At 39.6% G+C, this 27,542-nt stretch overlaps 1 protein-coding gene across 4 annotated transcripts in view; it reads right to left on the bottom strand.

The window, feature by feature from the left end:
* wdr37 (WD repeat domain 37) overlaps positions 1-27,542 on the bottom strand; it is a 123,562-nt gene that overhangs the window by 12,349 nt on the left and 83,671 nt on the right. For all 4 annotated transcript variants that reach the window (XM_078537362.1, XM_078537363.1, XM_078537368.1 and 1 more), the window contains one exon: positions 8,066-8,200. In XM_078537362.1, the coding sequence (XP_078393488.1) occupies positions 8,066-8,200 (135 nt within the window). The remainder of the gene's footprint in view (positions 1-8,065; positions 8,201-27,542) is intronic.

Raw genomic sequence — 27,542 nt, 5'->3', positions numbered from 1 at the left:
TATATGTTTTTTCCTTACGTTATACTTTCCTTAACTTCTTTAGTTAACCACAGATGGTGAGTCCACCCTTTAGAATTTTTCTTTATAGTAAGAATATACTTATTCTGAATATTCTGAAATATCCCCTTAAATGTCTGCCACTGCTTCTCTATTAATTATTTCCTAGTCTAGTATCCCAGTTCACTTAGCTAGCTCAGTTTTCATGCCCACATAGTTGCCCTTATTTAAGTTTAAAATACTAGAATTAGGCCCACTCTTCTCCCTTTCAAACTGGTTGTAAAATTCAATCATATTGTCACTGCTACCTAGGGATGCCTTTACTCTGATGTCATTAGTTAATCCTGTCACATTACACAATGCCAAGTCTAACATAACCTGCTCTTTGGTTTGTTCCAGAACATGCTGCTCTAAGAAACTCTCTCAAAAGCATTTGATGAACTCCTCATCCAGGCTACTACTGCCAATCTAATTTTTCCAATTTATATGTAGACTAAAATCACCCATGATTATTGCCATCCCTTTATCACAAGCACCCAATATTTCTTTTCGAATACTTTGTCCTATATTGTGGTTACTGTTAGGGGGTCTGTAGACCACTCCCACTAGTGACTTTTCCCCCAACTGTTCCTCATCTCCACCCAAACCGATTCTACATCCTGATCTCCTGAACCAAGGTCATCTCTAACTATTGCACCAATGCCATCTTTGATTAACAGTACTACCCCTCCATCTTTTCCTAGCTTCCTATTCTTCTGAATGTCATGTATCCCTCAATATTCACAACCCAATCCTCGTCATCCTGCAGTCACGTCTCCACAACTGCTATCAGATCATATTTATTTACTTCGATGTGCACTATCAATTCATTTACTTCGTTATGAATGCTACACACATCCAGGTACAGAGCCTTCAGTTTTGTCTTTTTATGACTTTTGTAACATCTCGTCTTGACTGTTGGTGTATTCTTAGGTTTTTTCTCTCTGTCCCTTCCTGCCAATCTCTGACCCTCATTTCCCACATTACTATTTTGCTCTCCTGCCTTGACTCTACCCCTTGATTTACTACATCTATCCAAGCTTGATCCCTCACACCCCCCTTGTTTAGTTTAAAGCCCTCTCTACTTCCCTAGTTATGTGGCTCGCTAGAACACTGGTCCCAGCTTGGTTCAGCCCCACTTTCCCCAGTACTGGTGCCAATGCCCCACGCATTCATTTCTCTATTTGTCCTATGCCAATTTGCATGTGGCGCAGGTAATAATCTAGAGCTTATTACCTTTGGGGCTCTGTTTCTTAATTTGGTACCTAGCTCCTCATACTGACTTTGCAGAACCTCTTTTCTTGCCCTGCCTACGTCGTTGGTACCTATATGAACTATGACAACTGGATCCTCCTCATCCCACTGCAAGTTCCTCTCCAGCCCTGAGCAGATGTCCCAAACCTTGGCACCGGGCAGGCAACATAGCCTTCTGGACTCTCGATCTTTGCTGCAGCGAACAGTGTCAATCCCCCTCGCTATACTAGAAGGTTAACAAGAGATTGGTTGAAAGCATTCAAAGTTATAAAGGGTTTTGAAACAGTAAGTAAAACTGTTTCCAATTGTACAAGGGCCAGAAACCAGAAAATTTAAGGTATTAAATTTAATTTTTTTTGAGCATGGGTTGTTGCGATCTGGGATGCATTCCTTCAAGGTGGTAGAGGTAGATTCAAAAGGGAATTGGAAAGGGAAAGATTAAAAAGGGAAAGATTTGCAGGGATATGGGGACGGAGCAGAAGAGTGGAACTAACTGGACAGTTCTTTCAAATAGTACAGACATGACAGGCCAGATAGCCTCCTCTTGTCACTGTATCATTCTATGATTCAATTAGGGTTCCTAGCCTAATTTTCACTTTTGTACCTTTACTTGGCCTTTACTCATGCACAAGCCTCAGTGAGTGTTCAAACGTGGGGAGCATCACAATTTTTCACTCATTCCACATTCATGGATGTGCACTTCCAATAACAATCAAGGTAATGATCAAGTGAGAAGCTTAACTCACTAGAGGAAGCCAACAATCGCACTCCTACCATCACTCTGCTGAAATCAGCCAACTCAACAGGGACCAAGGTTTGAACTCAACACCTGGGCCCAAATCTTACAGTCTCTGGGTAGTCAGAGATAAGGCATCTTCGGGAGATGCGCGTCAGGACCCTGCGGAAGTCCAGATGCGCAGAATTACATAGGAATTGCCTGGGGAGTTTAAACTTCCAATTGGCTGATTCCCTGCTTCCCAGGGCCCTCTGCAAATATCTCCAACCCTGAGCTCAGGGCAGAGACTTGAACCAGAAACGCAGGACTTAACTGGATACTTACCCAGGAAATATTAGACAATATAACACCTGGTCTAACAGCTGGGTAACTCCACAACAGACTTCCCCAATCACCACCCCCCAACCTGATCACCGACTACTCCCCCGCCACCTAACCCGACTACCTCCCACACCCCCCAACCACCCCTGCCCGACCCAACTACCACCCCGATTGGACCCAACTATCCCCAAGCCAACCACCTCCCCCCACCCCGACCACCAACTACCCATTCATCCACTGCACCACCTACCCACCTCACCCATCTACCCATTCATCCACATGCCCATTAATAGACTTGGACCTTTATAAATTTACCTGAATATTGTCATAAAAAGGGACCTCTCCTTTCCCTGACTCTACTACGCTCGCTGGACTTACCCTGGAGCCACTGTGATGCCCATTTCTACTTCAGCCAGGTCAGAAGATCCAGGAAGAAACAGGCAGCATCGTCAGGTTGATAAAACCTTCGTGGGCAGTGGCAATGCACCCAGCATTGTCGCTGACCGTAAGATCTAGGCCCTGGTCTTTATCACTCAGTTGTTAACTGATTAAATTTGCTCAGTCTCAGGAGTTAAAGGCTTGACGTACCAGTGTAAGCACTGTATAAAATTATACAAAAAAACCTATCAGGAAAAAGCAAAACAAGTTTTCCATCTGAAACAGGATGGGTGACAAGGGAAGCTGTGCAAATGCCTCCCATCTGTCTCTGGTGAGCTCATTGGGTATTTACAGGATAATTACAATTTTTTAAAAAACGAGCTACAAAAATGAGCAAAGTTCACAAAAAGAGTGTGTCGACAAAGGCATTTTGGGTTCTAACAGTAATCCAAATCTAATAAGAAGAAAGTACACACAGATGTCTAAATGTCATTATAAGCTGGAAACCATCAGTTCAAAATTTACTTAAAGCTTTGCTTTTCCACTTTTAATCAGTAACCTTTACAGTGCTGGAATTTCCTTTCAACTTTGTGCCACTGGGCTAGCTATTTTCAAAAGTTCCATTTGTGAGGGAATCATTTTTTTTTGGATTTTGTCTGTATTTTTGTAAGTTAGCATCTATGGGAGTGGCCTTTAGTTGACTGGAGATTGTAACATTTAAGGTGCAGAATAGGAGCAAGGACGGAACCCTGTTGGGAGATTTAAAAAGATCACAGATCAGCTGAAGGGACCGAGTAAACAGCAGCCCGTGGGAAGGAGGTGGAGAGGAGAGTTGGCTCCATGCAGCTGAAGCGCTATCGTTAACTCCATGCTGCTGAAGGGGCTGGAGCTCAGAGAAGCTTCATGCTGCTGAGAAGTTGGGGCTCAAGGGAGCCCTGGAGCAGAGATTGCTCAGTGTTGCTAAGGAAATTGAGTTCAGGAAAAGCCATGGAGCAGTTGTTGGTAGCACCTCAGTTAGGGTACAGAAAATCCTGAGGGCAGTGTTGGCTCGATGCAGTTGGCTGCTGTGTGAAGAGCAATTGTTGGCAGCATGTGGTTCAGGAGCTGGGAACATGCCTGCATTTAGATGCTGGAGTAACCTGGCCAATAATGGGGGAAGCATTCTAGGTAGTAGGTCAGCTCAACTGGAAAAGAAGAGCAAGAAGCCTGGACCTGGGAGCAAATTTGTGAGAAGTCTAGAATAGTGTACCTTTTGGGTGAGGATTGTACTCATGGAACTCGGGTAGAGTAGAGCTGCTATCAGCTGGGGATCATGGTAGCTCTTTGAAGGAGAAAAGCTAAAATTCCTTGCGACGAAGATAGCTTTAAATAATTTTTGTGACTCACAGTGATGACTGATATCTGGATGAGTTGCTGAGAAAATTTGGGAATCTTTCTTTGCTAAGTCATGTTAAGTTTCTTCTGTTTGTTTAAAAAAGTGCGATCTTGTAGGTTTATTCTCCTTGTGAATAACTGGGAGTTCAAATTTTGCCTACTTTAACAAAAAAGGATTACTGGCCCCTAAACCAGATCTGAACAAATTTTAGAGTCTCATCCGGAACCGTAATAAAATTTGGGGGTCTGGTCTGGGGTCTTAACATATTTCAGAGGAATTACCTAGTATCTATCACCCTAATAATGCTCAGAAATGGCAGTAGTGGCCTCCCCCATCTTCCTCCCACACCCCTCCAAAATGGTCCCTTCTGCTCCTGAAAATACTGACTCATATCGGATACAGTTCTGCATCCAAGAGCCACCCCCATGCACATGAACATTTTTCTTATGTGACCCTCTGCTACATTGCTTGGTATGCTATTCAGGTATAGAGATGAGGAAAGACAATAAAAGCTGAGCCGGATTATGTATTTACCTGCACTTTTCAGCAGGAATTACAAAATGGAGATCAGAATAGAAACCCCCCCCTGAGTGATTGTCCTCTCACTTGCCCAGAATTATTGCGGATAAGTATAGCCAACTACACCGAATGGAGATCATTTAACTCAATACAGATCACGGATCAAATTGAATGGCAACCCCATGGAATAAATGAGGTAGCACCATTCCCTCTCGAGCCACAGAGCCTCACCTAACAAGGTGAATTTTTCTAATCTATTAGATCATTCAGCTTCCACTAGCAAGCAGTGCTGTGCAGCCTAAGTGCTTCAGGACATCATGAGAATGTGATAAATGCTGCATGAAAGCAAATTCCTCTATGTTCAAGCATTTGTTTTGAGGGAGAAATATCAATGGAAGTCAGTGTTAATCAAAGTTTCTGCTTGTAGTGCCAGAGGTAGAGCAAATGAAATAATCACAAATTCTACCCTTGGTTTAACATCAGTCTGTTAGCATATGAGTAAGTCAGTGAATTACAGAAGTGATTACAAGAATGAACCCACAAATGAAGCAAACAAGAACAAACCTCCTAAAACAATGAGAGTCCTTAAGTAACAAAACTTGAAAAAATTCTTAAATTTCAAAGCCAACACCTGTAATTTTGCATCTAAGATATAATTCGAAATTACACAAACCAACCACAAATGGCTCATATCTAATTCAGGATGGCAACCCATCATAGACTCTGATAAGAAACCTTTCTTTCAAATACATAAAACCAGAAGAGGGGCTCATATAAATAGGCTCATGAATGGAGCAATCTATAAGTAAATTCAAAGTTGAGATTTTATTTTATGAAAAATTAAATTTCTGGTTTACCAGCTAATGAAAATTTGAAGTATTGATGCTATTTGTCCTCCCTCAAGACATAGGAAACAGTTAAATAATTTTTCACATTACAAAACTGAACAGAAACCCAATAAATATTGCTGCGAATGTACATTAGCATGTGACCTTAAAATCTTCTTAAATGATGTAGGCATGAATGATCAGAATTTAATTCCATTTTCACAATAATTATCTTCCCTCACTATCAAAACAAGGATATAGTAGTGGCACCGTCTATCTGGTCATGCCAAAATGACAGAAGCAGAATTGCTCGAGTGGCACTGCTGATCTTCACCCAATTTTATGGGTGTGCTCTATAGATAAGTTTCTTTATTAAGTCAGGTTTAGTATTAAATAAAAAAATTGGAAATGCGAAAACTAGAATTTAAATAAATTAACTACAGCAGAGAAACTCACAAGCATTACAGTGCTTTTCGATTTCTTTCCTAATTAGAACCTCTACTCAATGATTCTTCCTAAAAATATGAAATGCAGCTGTTTGTCTAAAATATCTTCCAGTTCTGATGAATGGTCATGGAAATGAAACATTAACTATACCTTCCTCTCTCAAAAGATGCTATACGACTTGCTGAGTGTTTCCAGCATTTTCCATTTGCATATTTATGAAATAAGGAAGATTAAGTGGTGCAATGCACTCATTGCCACCTCAGAGACCCAGGTTTAAATCCAATCCAGGTTGATCTACCTGTCTGCTGGTTGCATGGGCCCTACAGGAAATTAATTTGGGAAGTTTGAATCCAGTATCCTATTGAATACAAGTCTACAGCCAAAAAAAAAACTCCTAATTCAGCACTGAGTGGAAATCCCATTCAGATTGGGGTCAAAGGATATCTTGTGTGAGAATGGAAAAATGTGATACTGAGGGAGTTGGTACTTCTTGGTGTTATGGCACATTGCTCTGTACCAAATTGTGCTATACCTGATCAGCGATTGGCTGATGCTGTCAATGGCTGGGATTTTCCAGCCCCATCATTGCAGGACCCGTCGCAGGAGACTCGACGGCCTAACCAAAAGTCCATGTCTTAAGGTGGGATGATCCCAGCTTGGGCAGGGCCAGAAAACCCCACTCAATATGTCCTAAAATGGACAGAGTGTATCCTAATATCTTTTGATAAGCACTAAATTCAAAACAAATGAAAGGAAATATAGTAAATATATGTTAACAACTGAAACCCCCAATTTAATAAGAATTACATTGAATCTATCATACGCACTCATATTTTTACAGAAAACCAAACATTGGTCATAAAAGGTTATTTAGCAAAAAGTTGAGTTAGCTTATCATCATATGATTTATATGGTGCCACTTTTAACATGTTTTATCATACACATATGGGACACTTGGTTCTCTGGATAACTAGATTAACATAAAGCAAAGCACATTTTTAGAAACACTGCAAGAAGCTAATTGTCACATGCTTCCAACAAACTAATCACAGTAGTAGACTGAGCCACAACATGGTGTGCACAGACCAGATTGGTTGAACGCAACAGCTTTAAAGCTGAATATTAATAATGTCAACAATATCCTCAAAATGTCTAACCTCTCTTGTGTTGTATCTACCACCCTCCATTTTATGCTTTCACCCTATCACCATGTACCATTCCCACATTTACTGGGTCAGTAGATTAACTGCATTCTATACTCTCTTAATGAAATTTAAATATGTGAAGGCAGTTATTCTTTTCCCTCTAGTTATACTCTATCTGCTACATTTTCTTGATGAAGAAAAAGCCTCAATATAGGGTTAATAGATTTTAAACTTACCATATGAGAAAATCATACAGGGAAACCCATTTCCAATCATTATTGGATACAACCTTTCTCCAGCACTAAGATTTACCACAGCACTTCAGCTAGAACCCTTAATATTTAGACAGCATGGGTGGGGTCGTGACAACAACCAAATTTCATTAACAACTTACATTCATATAGCACCTTGAATGTAGTAAAACATCGCAAGACCCTTCATGGGAACGTTATCAAAGTTTGACACCAGGCCACATAAGGAGGTATTAGGACAGGTGATCAAAAGCTTTGTGAAAGCAGTAGGTTTTAAGGAGGGTCTTAAGGAGGAGAGAGATGTAGAGAGGTGGAAAGGTTTATGAACGGATTTTCAGAGAATGAGGCAAAGGCAGCTGAAGGCATGATTGCCAACGGCGGAGCGATTAAACGTTGGGGGTGCACAAGGTGCCAGGATTGGAGGAGCACATATCTTGGTTGGTTGTCAGGCTGAAGGGCAGTCACAGAGATAGGGAGGGGCCAGAAGAGATTTAACACTTCTATAATAAAGTTCTGAAAATTATCAGATCATAAATCAAATAACAAAATCTTTCTAGAAGAAATAGTTACTATTAAAATATTAATAGCACATTTTTTCTTCAATTAAGCTCCCTTTCTGTAATGTGCCAGAAGCACAAGATTGAGGTAGTTTGTTTTTTGAAACAAGAGCATGAGGGAATGAATGAAGAATGAGAAACTGCGGAAAGGGAGAATAAATTATTCCTTTAGTGGCCAATTAAGGTTTATCACATAAAAATATATTTAAAATCACTTACCTGTTGACTGCTGAGTCAGTACGAATTGTTGCTATAGGAGATCGCATGTTCTTTAGATCCCAGACTTTTACAGTTCTGTCATCACTGCCAGATACAACATTATCTCCCACAGTAAAGACAGCAGATGTTACAGTACTGAAAGAGATAAAAACATGTGGATAACCATTAAATAATTTATTACCAACACGTTGGAGAGTTGTCTCTAGCTGATATATTTAGTTGCTACCTGGGTTCCCTATTATTTTTACATACGCCATACATCTTGGAAATTTTTGTACACTGATGAACTGTCAAGCATGAGTATTAAGATCTTGGGTCATAAGCAGAGTAAAACTCCCTCTATTGCCAATATGTACTAAACCTCGCCTCAGCTTTCACTATACTAGCATGTCCCACATCTATGTGGCCTTTCTGGGTAACAGTTCCCAAATGTGGTTTATAGAGAGACAGAGATATATAGAGAAACAGGAATTTATATTAACCATGCACTTAAACATGACAAGTCTCCATTTTACCCAGTTCAGATGCAATTTTTTGATTTGCAAATTAATGTTTTTTTACATTCAATTCTGGTTTATAATGCTCAACATTTTCTGAACCACTAGCTGAAATCTCACTGGTGTTAAGATTGAGCTCAAAACCTCATGTAACAAATGTCTGTGTAGCTTGTTTCAAATCTATCAAAAATACAGTTGAATTAAGAATATTCAAAAATCCGAAGGGTCTCCATAAATTGTTAAGTTTAACGTATGTGCAAATAAGTTTATTGAAACAACAAGATAACCAAGTGTATTACTGATAGAGTCTAACATTCAAGATATATAGCCTAGAAATTACTGGTGTTGAAGTCAGCTGATGAATGTTTAATACGATCATATGAGATGGCTCTGTTTTGTATCTGTTTATTTTCACAGAATCTCAGAATCACACAGTGCAAAAGAGGCCCTTCAGCCCATCCAGTCTGCACCGACACGTGAGAAACACCTGACCTACCTACCTAATCCCATTTACCAGCACTTGGCCCATAGCCCTGAATGTTATGACGTGCCAAGTGCTCATCCAGGTACTTTTTAAAGGATGTGAGGCAACCCGCCTCCACCACCCTCCTAGGCTGGGTTCAAGCCTCCATGTAAAAACAGAAGATCACAGTGTTGTACTACTACATTAAAAGTTTGCTTTTCAATATTAACAGTAATTTTTAGATGCATCATTGGGCCTAAATCAAAATCCACAAGCCATGGTTACTACTAGATTTCCCAGGCAGTCCAAAGAATCAGACAGATGAAAAGCTGTTAAACTTTGACAAACTATTTCGTACAAATTTCAAGTTAATGATGTATGGGTGGGATTTTCCAGTCCCGCTCCCAAAGTTAATGGACCTTTTGCTGGTCTATTAAATTTTCTGTCTCACCCGCGATGATTTCCACGGCGGGCAGGACCGGAAAATTTAGGCCTACTTGTCCAGTATCTTCAGATATATAACAGATTGGGCATGGTGCCAAAACTGGAGAAGAATAATTTACCGCAACCCCTCCTTCTTATCTATCAAGCCTTGTTGAAATTTAAACCAGGCAGCTTGACCCTGATTGGTCAAGGCATTGTTCTGAGGAATGGGTCAGTGAATGGCTGTGACTTATTTTGTTTAGCTGAAACAGGCGCAATGTGTTTACACGTTCTTGCACATTGTGCCTGTTTCAGCTAAACAAAATAAGTGACAGCCTTGCGCTGACTCATTCCTTAGGGCAATGTCTTGACCAATCAGGGTCAAGCTGCCTGGTTTAAATTAACTGCTTGGCAGTTAACTGTAAGTCACCATCACTGGTGCATTCTCCATGGTAATGTCTCTACCAATCAGAGTCCACTTGCCAACCAATCTGCACTTTCTTCTCCTACAGTGTAAATTGTTGTTTTCCCCTTATATTGGTATTCTTGCGAAATGTCCTGATGAGTGCAAGTCAAAAAGCTTCGACATGTCTCTTTTTTCAGCAATACAAAAAATCTCTTGGATAAGCCATCAAACTCTCTCAGATGATGTAAGAGTTTCCATGGTGCTAATTCAAAGAAGGGCATGGGAGTACTCCCCAGTGTCCTGGTGAATATTTATCACACAAGCAACGTTACAAACAGATAGATTATCTGATCACTATCTCATTGCTGTTTGTGGGACCTTGCTGTATGCAACTTGGCTGCCATGTTTCCTACATTACAGTGACTAACTCGCTTTGAGGTATCCTGTGGGCATGAAAGGTGTTATGTAAATGGAAGCCTTTTTTTCTTTCTAAGTATTTCTGTTTTAAATGTAATGCATATATTTTTCTCAGTGCTCACTGCTACTTTAAATTAATTCTAAATGTGTTTCTGGTCTCCAACTTCCAACTAGGACTGATGGACCTAAAAAAAAGAACAAGATCACGTATGAACATTTAATGAAATTTAATATTTTGTCACTTGCAATGGCAGTTGTTCCTGTCTGTGTGTTACTCAAGGAATGCAGACTTCACATCTAGATGCTGATTGAATTTAACAGCATCCAGGCCACCAGAGGCCCTTTTATGCAGGCACACTTAATTCAAATTGACATTAAATTAAGGCTTAATAAGGATTAAACTACTGTGTGTAAATGGAGCAAAGTTCTTTAATTTAATACCACCCTAAAGCTAAGGCATTCTACTTTAGCATGGGGTGGCACCCTCAGCGTTAAAGATGTACAAGATTTTTTAAAACAGAAACTGATGGATAAGACGAGGCACATTAACCTCACAGTTCTCTGCATTTATAAACATAATATACACATTTACAATTATTTTTTAAAACTGAAAATGCCAGTGACATAATTAAAGATGGAAAATGTTGGAAGTCACAGCAGGTCAATTAGCCTCTTGAAAAAGAGATGATGGGTGAACTGTTTAGGTAGAAAACCATCGCCAAACCTGGATAATAGAGTGTGCCCATAGTTAACTGATGAAAATAAAGAACAATAGTAAGTAAAAAGTAAAAATATTTTGACACCCTGTTCTGTATTACCAGTATTTTCAGTTTTTATTTTAGAATACATAAGTTAGACAAGTCTATGTTTGATCTCTTAGACCTAGATTTGCATTTGGTTCAAACTATTAGACTGAATGCACTCTTTGCTATAGGAATCTACATAAATGGAGTTTGAGCAATTGGATGCCAGATTGTAAGGGACATAGATCTCCACACAAAACAGCTAAGTTTGCAAACTTGTATAATGATTCATACAGAAAATAAAATCTCTACACTAACACAATAAATTGTGTTATGATCTCAATAGAGACCAGTAACATTTTTCGTTTTTTTTAATGAATCCAAAAACCCAGATATTTACTAAAGGAATGTAATGATTGGCTCAGATTTTTCGTTGCCCATCCAACCTTATTGTTGGCAGACAGGCAAATCAGCCAGGCAGCCTTTGCATTTTTCATCAAACCTCATCCACGGGTGGGATGAGATTTATGTGATGAAAAAAGAATATGAATGAATTTCTGTGGACAGCATTTTCATTAGCTAAATTTTCAGGTGATTGATTATGATGCATGGACAATTGTTTTCAGTTTTCGAAACCTTTATTTTTGCTTTTTCAGGTCTTTAGCTCCCTGAGGCAGCTCACTGCCTTCAGGGAGCTCTCTGTCAGCGCTGGCCCACGCCCACACTGACTTCATCGCCAGTTCTCTTCCCGCCCCCAACCCAGCAGTGCTGAGCTTTTCAGCGTGCATTTCACATTGGCTGGCTGTTACTTGGCCATCCAGCATGAAGTTGCGGTCAGGGGCCCGTTTCCTGGCCGATCCCGGGCCCACCGATCGCGCCCGCCGAGCTGAAAATTCAGGCCATTGAGTCTGTTTCAGCTAAACAAAGTAAGTGACAGCCATTCACTGACTCATTCCTCAGGACAATGCCTTGACCAATGAGGGTAAAGCTGTCTGGTTTAAATTTCAAACAATACTTGGCAGTTAACTGTCAGTCACCATCCCTGGTGCATTCTCCATGGCAACACCTCTATGAATCAGAGTCTATTTGCCAACCAATCAGCACTCTCCTCTCATATAGTCTAATGTTGTTTTCCCCTTCCATTGGTACTCTTGTGAAGTGTCCTGATGAGTGCAAGATGAAAAGCTTCGACATGTCTCTTTTTTCAGCAATACTCAAGTTCTGTACTACCAAAAGACTATTTGTTTCCTAAATAATTGACTCTGAAAAGATATTTCCAACCCTCAACCCATGGTTTTATCAGTTTAAGTCATTGGCCATTTCATTCACAAGGGGTTCAACAAATCAGCCTACAATTGAATTCATATCTACATGCGAAAGTTCTGAAAAGTCAACCAAAAACAAAACAATAATTTGGCCTTGACGACACAATCCCGACAAAGGAGTTGCTTTGTTTTGTCCAGATTGCTCAAGAGTTTGTTATATGCCAAAATCCTTGAACAGTTGTGCTGCGGAAAATAAAGAGTAAAAGCGAACAAATCATCTAGAGGCGGAGAGATACTTTACAGACTTGGTACATGATACACTAACGCTGACATGTTCCCTTATAAATGATCTTGCAAATTCCAAAGACAACCCAAATCGTGAAGGCTAAGATAATCATTCCAGCATTCAGCAGGACCTAATTCCTGCTGTCTCATTATTCCTGCAAGCCACAATTAAAGTGACAACCAACTTTCCAGCTTGGCAGCCAAGATCTTCAGGGAAAGTCTTTCAGTACATGTTTCTGTGAGAAATAGACCTATTTCTCTGGGCGAGCAGTGGCCTGCAAATCAGTGAGTTCTCACTTCTGCTACTCCCTGCTAGTATTATGTCCTGATCTTTATCCATATATAATTAATTCCCATTTATTCTGAGTCAGACTAATTAAGTACATAAATCAGGGAGTAGGCCTTTTTATCTTTCTGATGAGAAACATTCCTAAAAAGGAAGCAGCTTTAAGCCTCAAAATAATAGGTACTGAATCAATTTTACTGAACTCAATGTATATTTTCAATTTGTTAGACACTGTGAAATTTATTTTTAATTGTCTAGCTAATTGTATTAATTTATTATTTTTACTTTTAAAGCTACACGATGAATTATTTTAATTGTTAGTCTTTTACGTACAATGTCCTTGGAAGATTTAACTGGGCCAACGCTTCGAATCTAGCTGTAATGTGCATCCTTTTTATCGGCATGGTCGGCAATGAGGGCTGTGAGATTGGGAGGACTTAAGATGAGCCCGCAGTAAATGTGCAACATGAGGTCACCCACTTTGGATCCAAGAATGACAAACCAGAGTATTTTCTACACGGCGAGAGACTAGGAACACAGCTAAGCAATGGGTCTTGGCAATATTTAGGCTGTAGTGTTTAAGGTATATGCTGTTGAATACCTGTGCCCTTAGCTAAGCTGTTCTTGTACAGCTACATCTACCTGAACATGGAGAAAATAAGCCAGCCTGTTCACAAAAAGCAGAACAAATCCAACCCAACCAATGATCACTCCATCAACCTACTCACAATCATCAAAGTAATGGAAGGAGTTGTTACCAGGCAGCACTTGCTCACCAATGAACTGCTCACCAATACTGAGTTTAGGTTTCACTAGAACCACTTGATTCATTAGCAGGCTAAAGAAGCAAACATTTGGATGAAAATATTTTTTGAAAGAATATATTGAGTGATTTGATTCACCGAGTTTCTATTTATGTATATTTTTGTATATCTTCATAATTACATTTATATCTGGATAGTTGCAAAATCATAATTTATTTATGATTTCAAGCAATCATGACTGTTCATTACAGAGAAATGCAATGCACAAGATCTGCATACTTGTGTGCCATTTCTAACAGGATCATAGAAGTATAGAATGAGACAGCACAGAAGAAAGCTATTCAGCCCATTGTGCCTCATTCAGCTCTTTAAAATTAGTTTCACTTCCCTCCTTTACCCCATAGCCCTGCAATGTTTTTGCTCTTCAAGTATTTGCTGAATGTCCTTTTGTAAATTACCACTGAATCTGCTTCCAATACCCTTTCAGACAAGGTTTTTTTAAATTCTTTCACAGGATGTGGGCGGAGGGAACTTCTGTAGGAGCAGGACATTGATGGGAAGATGAACCCACAGGGGTTCAGAACACAGGGGTGGAAGAAGACCCATGTAGGAAAACAGAGTTGGGATGCAGGTAGGTGGAATAAAAAGGAGAGGCAATGTGTCTGATCTGTGCTGATTTTTAATTCGTCAGTAAATGTTCACACACTCACTGAGATCACGCAAATTTGTCAAGCAGCCAGACATGGGCATCAATGTTTTTGCTTTACAGAATTAAAGATTAAAGTTTGGTGTAATGATTTGTGTTCTGGATAATAAACAAGAAGCTTTGAAAAAAAATTGATTTCACTGTGAAAATAGTTGTATTGATTGCACTAGTACAATACAAATTGCACCTGCAATTTTTATGGGCACACCCAGAAAATCAATCACGTGAATAGGTTTATGGTCAGAATTGTAGGCTTCAAGCAAAATAAAGTGATATTGAAGCTCATGGTATATTCCAGGAACTACAGTATTATTTCACAAAAATAACCTTCAAGTACAATCCATCTCCACTTTGTGTCAAGAGATTTTGAGCATACCTTGTACCAAAATACATATGTCAACTCAATTTACCACAGCCACGTCACAGTAATCTACAGTGTCTGGCAAATTGTACTTTCCTCACCTAGATGACAATCATCTATTCACAGATACGTTTTCAGCCACCTCCATTCTCACTGCGATTCCCCCATTAGCTACACAGAGAGAAAGCAGAAGTGGAAAACATTTGTGGAAATGGGTTTTGAATATAGTGCAATTTGCTGTTGAAGATAATTATGTTATAAAGGGCAACAAATCAACAACACTGTAAATTGCTGGGTGAGATGGTGCAAACAATTCTTCATTGGAATGGAGCTAAACTTGCACTTAAAAAGCAAGTTTCTGTTCATTGTAGGGTTATGACCATAAAAGCAACCACTACTTCGGTCTTTTTTGAATGGACATGCAGCTGCTTAATACCAGTCAAAGTTTTATTATTTATACTGCTTAAATCATTAGTTTCTAGATCGGTGGCTGTTTTCATGTTAACAGGTTACGTAGCCCAGGTAGAAGCCCTATTTAATCAAATCAAACATAAGTGGCAGGGGGGGGTGGTGGTGGGAAAGTTAGCTAATAAAGTCAAATACTTATTAAATAAAAATGACCACAATACCAATATTGAATTTTATTTTCAATGCTTTATTTTGACTTTAAATTTGATATGGGAGGGAAAAAATCTTAAATGAAAGCAAAATGCTGCAGATGCTGGAAATTTTAAATAAAAACAGAAAATGCTGGAAAAACTCAGCAGGTCTGGCAGCTTCTGTGGAGAGAAAAGCAGAGTTAGCGTTTCGAGTCCGTGTGACTCTTCTTTAATTCAATTTACCGCAGCCACATCACAGTAATCTACAGTGCCTGACAAATAGCAAATTGTACTTTCCTCACCAAGATAACAATCATCTATTCACAGATACGTTTTAAGCCACCTCCATTCTCACTGTGATTCCCTAAAACTGTCTTCACTTAAGCATCGCATACAACTAAAAGTTCCCCTCAATGAGAATGAGAGGAAAATTGAATATTTGTTCACAAGGCCAAATCTAGTTAAAGAACATTTTCAAAAGCAGTAGGAAAGCACTATACAGGCTAGAATCTTCAAGAATAAAAGCAGGTGCATTGTGGAGTCTGAGGATAAAGACAGATCCAGATTTAAAAAAACAGCCATTAGTTCAAATTTAATGGTAGCCACGATTTGCCAAAGCAGCTAACTGAAAATGATAGTTTTGCAAAACTCCATCAAGAATAACCATTAACCATAAAGATAAAAAACAAGAGGTCATATGCCAGCTCTCTTACTGTAAAAGTGAAACTGTGAAATTCCATGAAACAGTTGGTTTATAATTTAAATTCAGTGAAGAGGTAAATCTGTAATGTTGTGAGGTCTATCCCTCTTGTCACACCTGAAGAGCAATAAGATCCCTCATTTGCTTTATCAATCATAGCCCATAAATTTAAAAGCAGAATCCCAGTGGGGTGCAGTATGATACTGCTATTCCCAGGCAAAGCTGATGTCTCTGCCAAAGCACAGCAAAACTCATTTATCTTGTCCTAGAGAGCAACGGAGCATACACTTCCAGCTGACAGTGCGGCAATTTCTCCTCACACACCACTGACTGTTCTGGAACATTCTGCTCCCTGAGCGGGTCTCAATCACTGAAAATACTGTAATGCTAGCACTCCTCATTAGAACTAACAGCTGTCTCAACAGTTAAAAAGGCCAGAAACTGGTTTGCATATCAATCTGTTAAAACTTTATACAATAAAATGGTTACAATGTAATTTAAGATTTTCAAAACATCCAGAAATAACTCCTCATTGAAATGCTATGCCCACTGCATTTTGGTATTGGACTTTTGTACAAATTTGATCAGTTTTTAAAAATATTAGGGAAACAAGTTGAGGTTTAGCTCTTCTAATCAGTCACAGGACATACCTAAAGTAAGAAAAAATGTTTTAAAAAAACAATAAAAATACAAGTGGAATTTTATTTATTTTGGAGTAGAATGAACTTATAAGTTTTGCAAAATCAGAAGTATTTTTGCAATCACAATCACATATAAATACGTCTATGATGGCATGCTGCTTCCTTTCCTTCACATGGGAAGTTTTTTTTTTAAAAAGTCACTTTTCTACCTTTGATGGCAATTGGTGATGCAATTAAATCAGCTGAACCAAGGGAGGCCCTTGAGGCCAAAGGCTTCACGAAGGAAGTGGAGAAAATTAGAAAAAGATTACTTCTTTAAAAGGTAAAAATCACTAACAGTTCTGGTTACTGATTCAAACACTAACTCTGGTTTGATAATTACCTTGAACAATTACAATATTGTCATAAGTTGTATCAATATTTTATTTCAAAATCAATTGAAAAATAGATTCGCTACTAAAATTAATTTACCTGAGTAAAATGGATGAATTTTAATTTTTATAAAGCCATTGACTGTAAAGCAGCTTATCCTCATGTACAGGTTTTCATAAAGTTAGCACCAATGAACTGACAAGCTCTGGAAGAAATTATTTTTCTTACTGTGCGCTAACAGAGCACCACATATTATGCTGTTTGAAACACAAATAAAAATAACGTATTTAAAGTAAAATTTAAACTGGTTTCTTTTCAACCATATCCATTTTACTTTAAGAGGGAATGCACCAACAGTTCTCTAAAATGCCCATAAGGATACACTTACTTTTTGCACAAGTATAGACCAGATTTTCACTTCATCTGGTTCAGTCAGTTCATTAAGTGCATCTGTCAATGGGAGTACAAAGCTCTAAGTTATACACAAAAAAAGCTTAGTGCCCTACCCAAAACCTCAATTTCCCAAGTATACAATCTATTGAATGACAGAATGCCAAAATGTCAATCAAGTCTGGTCTCCTTCAGTTATAGCACAGCAAATAGAGTATGGAATGAAAAGAGCTTAATTGTTCCATCAAATCTACTCCTTCCAGAGACCCTGAACAATATACCTCATCACAAAAGCAACAACTTGTATTTATATGGTGCCTTCAATGTAAAAAAATATAGCATGCTTTACATGTGATCTCCACTTGTTGGACTTCGTGAGGGCATTTACCACACAGGAATTGAACAACTGTTTTCTGGGATCTAGGTGTGTTGAAAGTTAATTTTAGTTTTGATTTATTGTGAAGAAGAGCTAACTTGGTAAATATGCTGCATTTCACTCAGTACTGTTCACTTACCAGTTCTTCATTAACTAAGCTACATGTTGGTTACTAGCTTGCATCTCAGACTATTTAAGTGCATATTCAAATCTGCCTACCAAAAAGAGATTTACAGGAAGCAAATGGTACTTCCTAACAAGCTCATGAACAGGAAATACTTGCCACTGTACTAACTCGTGGGTCTCAGTGTTGTTTTCCTAGGTATCGAGCAAGTTAAAGCATAAAAGTAAAAGCAAAGTATTGTGGATGCTGGAAATCTGTAATGAAAACAAAAAGTGCTGGAATACTTATCAGATTTGGCAGCATCTGTGGAAAGAGAAACACAGTTAACGTTTAAAGTCCAATATGACTTCTTCAGAACTGAAGAATTCATATTGGACTCGAAACATTAACTCTGTTTTTCTCTCAACCGATGCTGCCAGACCTGAGTATTTCCAGCACCTTTTGTTTTTATGTCAGGTTAGAGAATATTTCAGATTATGAGCGAATGAGAGGTTTAAATACAGGGTTGGTTGGTGCATGACACTGAGCCCTGGTAGAATAAAACTCTTAAAACATAGTCTCCCCTACATTGAAAACTTTATGCATGTTTTTGTCACTTCCACACTTAAGAGTATAATACTCTTCTTGCATAAATTCCAACTTGTAAAATTCTCTTTCCCACACTCAGTCCCACCCATCTCCTATCTTTCTGACCAACAATGGCATTCAGCCCTCAAGACATTCAGCTGAAAATGCTTACGCTCATCGATAAAGCCCTCCAGTCTGGATTATAAAAGGGCCGTACAACATCTTTAATTCTGCTAATGTGAAATAGTAACATTTTAATGTGTTATGTCAAGGGCTTTATTTTGGACATTTCAGTCACAGAGAATAAAATAGTAGTGAAGGGATTTGAATTTGGTTGCTCATTTTTTGTGTGATGTGATTGGTTTTCAGCATTGGTTACAATTTTTTTCCTTTACAAAGCATTATTACAACCTGGAATACTTTGCAACAGAATGCTTTGAGGCAGAGGCTGTAACAGAATTAAAATGTTCAAAAACAATTCAGATCTACAAGGAAAGGGCAGGGGAATAGAACTACAGTCGACAGCTCCAGTTGAAGAGCTAATATCAGCATTGTTATAATGCATCAAATAGCCTTTTCTACTGTAATTCCATAATTCTTTAATCAGTAGTACCTGCTCTGGATTATTTATTAATAGTCTGAATGATGAGCAACCTACAACAGATCCTTGTGGAACTTCACTAAACATCATTACCAGACAAAGACAGGTCAGTTTACCCTATTTTTAATCCCATATCCATTTTTCAGTACAGCTCTCTGGGGATTGGAACAAATCTAAGCTAAGCTGCTACCCAATGCTGAATTATTGGCTTATTATCTTGTACTGATTTAGTAAGCAAAATTTATATTTTACAAAAACAATGTGCTTAAGTAAAACCAACTCAAAGCAATGACAGTCGATGTCACAGTATGCCAAGTATTGTGGCTTGTGAATTATCAGACCTCAGTCACAAATGAAAATTAACTCAGTTTTTGATTGGTAATGATGCTTGGTCAAATTACACAAGGGTCTGTTATGGGTCCCCCGTCATTCAGACTATTGAAAATTAATACAGAGCAGGTCTACTGATTATAGAATTATGGGTTGTCAAAGTAATCCTAAAAAAAATGTCAGCATCACTTCTATTTTTCTTTCTCTTGCATAAAAGAGTAGTGTGAAATAACAATTTTTCACAGTGGCATGTCAAGCACCTAACTCTGAAGTTAGCCCAGTTGTTTCTCTGGAATTGAATTATCTTCTTTTTAAAGTTACTTCAGCACATTTAGTTGGTAATATTTTTGAAACCTGCACTGCTAGCTGCTAATACGCTTGTCGTCAGAATAGCTGGTGGATATTTTGTTGCATGAATCCAAACTGAGTACTCAAGAGGTCCAGTTTCATTGGATTATATGAGGTATCTTGGCCTATGTTAAAGTTATGATTTTGTGCAGAGGATTCTTGTCATGGAACAATCGAATGGGTTAGTTTGACCAATTCAATCAGTTTTGGTTCATTGATAGCAGAAGGTCAAAGTCCAACTCCAGAAGTAGATAATTGGAGATGACAGTTCAATAGAGTAATGAGGAATTGCTGCAATGTTGGAAGTGCCACCTTCTGGATGAGACATTAAACAGAACAGTGACTTCACTTCAAAAAGTACTTCATTGGCTGTAAAGTGCTTTGGGGAAAACTGAGGGTGTAATAGGCTCTATATAAAAGCCAGGAGAGAAATGAGGGGGCTTTTTACACAGTTAATTGTGACAATCTAGAGTATACGATTTGAAAGGTTGGTGGAAGCAGATTAAACAGTAACTTTCAAAAGGGAACTGTATATATATATAGCTGAAATGGAGAAAAAGCTCTGGGGAAAGAGCAGGTGATTGGGACCAATTTTCTCTTTCAAAAGAACCAACACAGGCACGATGGGCTAAATGGCCTCCTTCTGTGCTGTATGATTCCACAAGGGGCTATTTCTTTCAATATGTTTATAATGTAAATTTTGAAAGCTGGAATAAGCTAAATCATAATTTCCCCAATTCATTTTTAAAAACTTAAGCTGACAGATGTACTGATAACTGCAGAATGGTAAAAGCCATTTGCAAATTTGACCTTAAGCATTTTTTGTGAGAGACAAATAACTAGCATATTGGCTCCATCTACTGGATAGAATCTATGCAACCAGATATTTGGAAAAGAACCCCAGAGGCAATTATAGAGCATAATTTCATAGGTAAATTAAGATTATTACCTTATAGAATGCCAAAAGAATTGCCTACTTCCTTAAAGAGCTGGCATCAACATGATAGTTACATGTGAGGAAGACTGACTGCCTCCTCCTTCCAATTCATTTAAACCCCCATCCACCTTTGCCAACACTGCATCTTGGTTTGAAATTTAGATTATTCCAGGTTGAGTGAATAACCAACTTAACATTTTTTCTATGCGTTGGGTCAGTATAAATACAAATACTATATGAAAGTTTTAATAACATACTTTCTTTTCTCTTGGATATGCTTTTAGTCCTTCTCCAACACTGCTTAATCAGGGATTTCAGATTCAAAATTTGAACCATTATAGGTATTTTATTTTTTACAGTTGGCTACCTACTTAAAATTGCCTTCACTCATTTAAAAAAGTTTAAAATATGAAAAGGTCCTACTTGTTTTACTAAAAATTACAGACTGCTGTAATAATCTTCTTTCAAGTTTGAAATAGTCTGGAATGGTGCAGTATGACAGAGAACGAGGAGCTACTCAGAACGTATGAATATAAATACATTCCACAAACGTCAATGCTTCATAGCCTATTTATGCAGACAAACACATATACAGCAGTTTCTGAAACATAGTATCAAAATGTGCATCAGTATTTATACCATCTCCAATTTGCCATGAAAAAGACTTCGAACTATACAACAGAATTCAACCTGAGAAGACACTTTAAAGGGGCTGCATGCCACTCACATGGTGCAAACTAAGGAATTCTTTCAGCTGAACAAGTTATTGCAACGCTTATCTAAAGCACTAAGAAAGTGCCCATCAATGCCTTTGAGAACAGAAAAGAAAATCAAATTCATAAATCAGGATATTAAAAAAGTCATGATTAATAAACTAGGTTGTAAATTATTCATAATAAATTAATCTTTCAGTTTTCCCACGGATCTTTTTCCCCTTTACCCCTCTTCTCCTAAAGGCAATGGAAGGCAGCACTGCTCCTCAGATAGCATTAATACAGTCCACACAAATGCCTACAGTGTGACTTTTAGGTGAACCATTTCCTTGGTGAGATAGGCTAAAGGCAGACAGCAGAATTCAAACTGAGTATTTTCCTTGTGTATAGCTTACATGGAATTGCAAGCAACATACAGCTCAGAAACAGTCCAATCCACCCTGGTCTGTGCTGAGGTTTCTACCCCACACGAGTCGGCTCCCGTTCCATCTGCCTGGTCTCAGCCTTTAAGCACATATTTTGATCCTGCACACAGGGAGCCTGATTGACAGGCTGGAGGCCTGCTTCACAAGGCCAAAGCCTACTGGAGCAGATGGGTATATTGGAGAAGTGAGAGGCATAATTGTGGGGGTAGAGGAATCAAATGATGGTCAGTCATAAGGAGTGTCCAGTCCAATGGTGGCCAGGGGACAGATCATAGGCTGGGAGGAGTGAGTTGTACTGGGTAGCTTGTTGAGTCTGGAGGAAACAAACCTGCTCCTCCTGGTACATAAGCCCTTCCTGTTTTTCACTAGCCAGGTTTCCTGCGAACTGGGAAACTTGGTCTATATGAGTTAAAAATAGAATGGCTGCTAAAATAAAGAATTCTCATTATAATATTCAAATTGCCTAAACACGTACCACGATTGGATTCGTCACCTACTCTTTAATCTGTATTTAAAACTAGATGGGAGCAGGTTTGAGGCACACTGGGTTCCCACTGCAGATTTTCTGCATTTTTAACTGTCATGATCCTGTTTTTGGGGAGATAACATTTAGGCTATTCGCTCCACATCTACCCTGTCAACCCATTCACCACTTTGAAGACCTCGATGAAGTCACCTCGAAATCAACTCCCGAAACTTTGCACAGTACTTAAGTATGGCATGATCACAGTTGACAAGTTTAACATAGTTCACAACTTCTTAAATCTATACTCCTAGGTATAAATCTCAGTGCTTTGTTTGCCTTTTAATTGCTTTGTTGACCAATTATATCCCTTCTCTTCTACCTCATTCAATTTCTTACTTTCTTAGGTGTAGGTGATGTTTCTAGTTTTCCTACCAAAGTGTATTATCTCACATTCATCTAAGTTAAAGTTCATTTGTTGATGAACTGTCCGGTCTGCAGGTTTTGGATGTTTCTTGTGTTATATTTTTCATGATTGTTAGCTAACTAGGATACCACCAACGCCCCCCCACCCCCACCCGAAACCCACTGCCCACTCCAGTTTGGTATCATCTGCAAATTTTGATAAAGTCACTTGTCCCCAGTCTAAGTCATTAATGTCAATTATGAACAACAGTGGTCCCAGCACTGATCCTCGTGGAATACACCTTTCTACTTCTGTCAATCACCAGTGAGTCTATCGACAGAAAATGCGGGAGAGAAACTGTCTGACTGGAGCAGCAGCGAACAGCTTGAAAGTGAGTGGTTTCATTCGGCCTAAGGCCTGAACGCTGACGACGACAATGAGTCTGCTGGGGAGAAAGATGTGCCTTCAGGGAGAAGGGAAAATAAACTGTCTGCTGGGGAAGGGGGGAAAGACAAGGCCCTCCCCCCTACAGGGGTCAAGTTGACAGACCGACGGTTGCAGCTTCAATGGGACCCGTGACAGCATGAGTGTCAGACAGAGCGGGAAGAAAGAGTCTTGGTACTTTCACAGCGATATTAATCTTCAAACCTCCTGGGCCCAGCAGACGTGAGTGAGTATGAGAGAGTGAGTGAGTGTGTGTACGTGTGAAAGAGTGAGCGCGCGTGTGTATGTGAGAGTGTGTTTGAGTGTGAGACAGTGCATGAATGTGTGAGAGTGATAGTGAGAGTGTGTGCTTGTGAGAAACAGAGGGAATGTATGTGAGTGTGTGAGAATTAGTGAGTGAATGTGTGTGAGTGAGTGGGTGTGAAAGAGTGAGTGCGTGTGTATGTGAAAGAGAGAGTGCGTGTGTGAGAGAGTGAGAGTAGGGGTGAGTGAGTGCGTGTGTGTGTAAGAAAAAGTACAAATGAATGAGTGCATGATTGTGTGAATGAGTGAATATATGAATGTGTGTGAGAGTGATATGAGGGAGTGTGCGAGTGTGTGAGACAGTGATAGTGAGTGTGTGCATGTGAGAGAGAGAAAGAGGGTCAGTGATGAAACCTATACTTGACTTGTTGAGTTCAGAGGCAGGAACTCTGATTCCTGATGATTCTCTGAACTCTCGCACATGCGCTGCCCCTAACTGGCTGCACATGCGCACTATTACCTTTTTCACATTCTTCAGGCCAAGGACCAGCCCTACACATCTGTGCAGAAGAAAGAAAGAAAGAACGGTGCAAAAACCGAAGTCAGAGGACCTCGTACAGAGCGCCATTGTCAAGTAAGTGTCCTAGGGACAAAGGAGGGGGACAGGGAGAGGTCCCAAAAGGAAGCCCCAGGTAAAGAATGAAAGACAGGGGACAGGTTAAGCTAAGTTAAAAGAAAGGACCAGAGAAATAGGCTTCAAACTAATGAAAGAGCAGCAAGGAGCAGACTTTGAGCGAAGTGGGCATGACAGAAGCCCTAAAGATCCGCGAAGGCAGCCGAAGGTTGGTGACTGGACAAAGGTACTACTTTGGGATAGTGGTGTTCTACTTGGCATGGCCAAAGATCTGAAATGGTGCTTGGAAGGTGTAGCTTGTATGTATTTGGACATCCGGGAGAAAGGAATCTTAGAAGGCAAGATTGAAACTCTGCAAGGTGGATTGTTGTTGAAGCCGTCCGAGTGGGAGCGGCGTTTGGAGAGAATTCCAAGGCGAGATCTTCAAATGTGGAAATTGGAAACCCTTGTGAGAAAGACGAAGCTTCAGTGAGACTGGTTGGCTTACAATGTGACAAACATCTGGGTGGCTGTTGAGAAATCAATGAAATCTGTCTTGGTCACATATGTCATTTACTGTGTAGTATGGTGCGTCTGACCACAGTTCGGATGTTAATTTACATATACTTCATACTCTAACATTCAGAGTAAGTGTAAGATAGACATTGTAAATTGCTTAACAAAAACAGAATTACCTGGAAAAACTCAGCAAGTCTGGCAGCATCGGCGGAGAAGAAATCAGTTAACGTTTCGAGCCTTCATGGCCCTTCGGCAGAACTGGAGCATAGTTAGAAGAAAGGAGAAATATAAATTGGTTTAAGGTGGGTGGGGGGGGGGGAAGAGACACATTGAGGGTGTGGTGTGATGATTTTGGAGATGAGCAGATAATCAAAAGATGTCACAGACAAAAGGGTCAAAGAGGTGTTGAAGGTGGTGGTCTTTGTCTGAGAAAAGTGCTAATTAAGAATGGAAGACAGGATATTCAAAGTACAGCTCTAGTGGGGGTGGGGTGGAAAGACTAGAGGTTTTAGTTTTAGATTTAAAAATAATGGAAATAGGTGGGGAAAGAAGAATCTATATAAATTATTGAAAAAAAAAAGTGGGGGGGGGGGGTAAAGAAACGGGGTGGGGATGGGGGGAGGGGGAGTTTAAGATCTAAAGTTGTTGAATTCAATATTCAGCCCAGAGGGCTGTAAAGTGCCTAGTCGGAAGATGAGGTGCTGTTCCTCCAGTTTGCGTTGGGCTTCACTGGAACAATGCAGCAAGCCAAGGACAGACATGTTGGCAAGAGAACAGGGTGGAGTGTTAAAATGGCAAGCGACAGGGAGGTTTGGGTCTTTCTTGCGGACAGACCGCAGGTGTCCGCAAGAAAGACCCAAACCTCCCTGTCGCTTGCCATTTTAACACTCCACCCTGTTCTCTGGCCAACATGTCTGTCCTTGGCTTGCTGCATTGTTCCAGTGAAGCCCAACGCAAACTGGAGGAACAGCACCTCATCTTCCGACTAGGCACTTTACAGCCCTCTGGGCTGAATATTGAATTCAACAACTTTAGATCTTAAAATCCCCCTCCCCCCATCCCCACCCCGTTTCTTTCGCCCCCCCCCCCCCCGCTTTTTTTTTTCAATAATTTATATAGATTCTTCTTTCCCCACCTATTTCCATTATTTTTAAATCTAAAACTAAAACCTCTAGTCTTTCCACCCCACCCCCACTAGAGCTGTACTTTGAATATCCTGTCTTCCATTCTTAATTAGCACTTTTCTCAGACAAAGACCACCATCTTCAACACCTCTTTGACCCTTTTGTCTGTGACACCTTTTGATTATCTGCTCATCTCCACAATCATCACACCACACCCTCAATGTGTCTCTTCCCCCCCCCCACCCACCTTAAACCAATTTATATTTCTCCTTTCTTCTAACTATGCTCCAGTTCTGCCGAAGGGCCATGAAGGCTCGAAACGTTAACTGATTTCTTCTCCGCCGATGCTGCCAGACTTGCTGAGTTTTTCCAGGTAATTCTGTTTTTGTTTTGTATTTCCAGCATCCGCAGTAGCTTTTAGCTTTTTGTTTTTATCATTGTAAATTGCTTTATCTTTGAACCTGTGTAGTAAATTTTCTTTTTGTTTGTTCAAAACTTGTGGAATCATGTGGCTTTATTCACTTAGTAAGCATTAAACTTTATTTACTTTAAACAAAATATTATTTGTCTCTAACTGGATCTCCCCCCCATGACCCAGGGTGAGAGATAGTGAGTGTATGTGAGAAAGACTGTGAATGTGAATAAGTAAGTGAAAGTGAGTGAATAAGTGCATGTGTGAGAGTGAGTGTGTGAAAGAGTAAGTGAGCGAGTGCGTGTGTGAGAAAGTGAGTGTGATAGTGTCAGAGGGAGAGTGTGAGAGAGATTGCGAGAATGAGTGAGTGAGTGTAAGAGTGCAAGAGAGAATGAGTGTAAGAGAGCGAGTGTGAGTGAGTGAGTGAGTTGTAGAGCATGTGTGTGTGTGTATGTGTTTTTATCTGTTTGCGTGTATCAGGGAGAGAGAGAGAGAGAGAGAAAGTGCGGGTGAGCTCCCCCACGCACCAACACTCACTCAGACAGTGAGTGAGTACCCTGAGACTGCGAGTGAGCCGGACACACGCACACTCTCCCTAATGGTTATCTTTTATTAAATACTCAATAAGTCATTCATTTATTACTTTGATAGGTATTTTTGCTCAGCAAGTTGTTTCTTTTCTTCTAACTCAATTTTATTTTGAAATTCGTGTTTAATGTTGTGCCAAACTTTATCTTTCTGAAATTTGCTCATTGGCCCCTTGGCTGAGAAAAAAATTGGAATGTGGCCACTCTCACGAATAGGTTGAACAACCCTTCTCTAGATGGTCTATTACTTCTTTTAATACAGTTTCTAGAGTCTTTCCAACTGACTTTCTAAACTGACTGGTCTATAATTCTCAGGTTTTTTTCTACTTACCCTTTCGTAAATAGGAAGAACACTGGTTGTTCACCAGTCCTCTGGGACTTTCCCCTCTTCTATGGAACTTGATGCATAAACTAGTGTCTCTGCTATCTCCTCCCTAATTTCCTTGAGTATGCATGGGGGTATACCATCACCTGGCCGTTCTATCCTCTTTCAGTTTTGTTAATTAGTCAATTATTTTTCTCGCCTTCTATCTCAACTATATTAAGATCTTTCTTCAGCTCCTTCACCAGTGAAGTATCTATACTGTTATCAAAAGCTAAGGTGAAGTACTTATTCAATGTTTCTGCCATTTCTCTCCCTGAGTTTATCTTGCTCATTCTTTAGTGGCCCCATCCTTCCTTTAGTTTTCCTTTTGTTACTTTGCATCAATAAAACAATATCTTATTTCTTTTTTTTTATTCATTCATAGGACGTGGGCTTCGCTGGCTGGGCCAGTATTTATTGTCCATCCCTAGTTGCCCTTGAGAAGGTGGTGGTGAGCTTCCTTCTTGAACTGCTGCAGTCCATGTGGCGTAGGTACATCCACAGTGCTGTTAGCGAGGGAGTTCCAGAATTTTGACCCAGCGACTGTGAAGGAGCAGTGATAT

The sequence above is a fragment of the Cetorhinus maximus genome, chromosome 3 (genome assembly GCF_964194155.1).
Source record: "Cetorhinus maximus chromosome 3, sCetMax3.hap1.1, whole genome shotgun sequence".
Taxonomy (NCBI): domain Eukaryota; kingdom Metazoa; phylum Chordata; class Chondrichthyes; order Lamniformes; family Cetorhinidae; genus Cetorhinus; species Cetorhinus maximus.
This window is presented reverse-complemented; position numbering and strand designations above follow the sequence as displayed.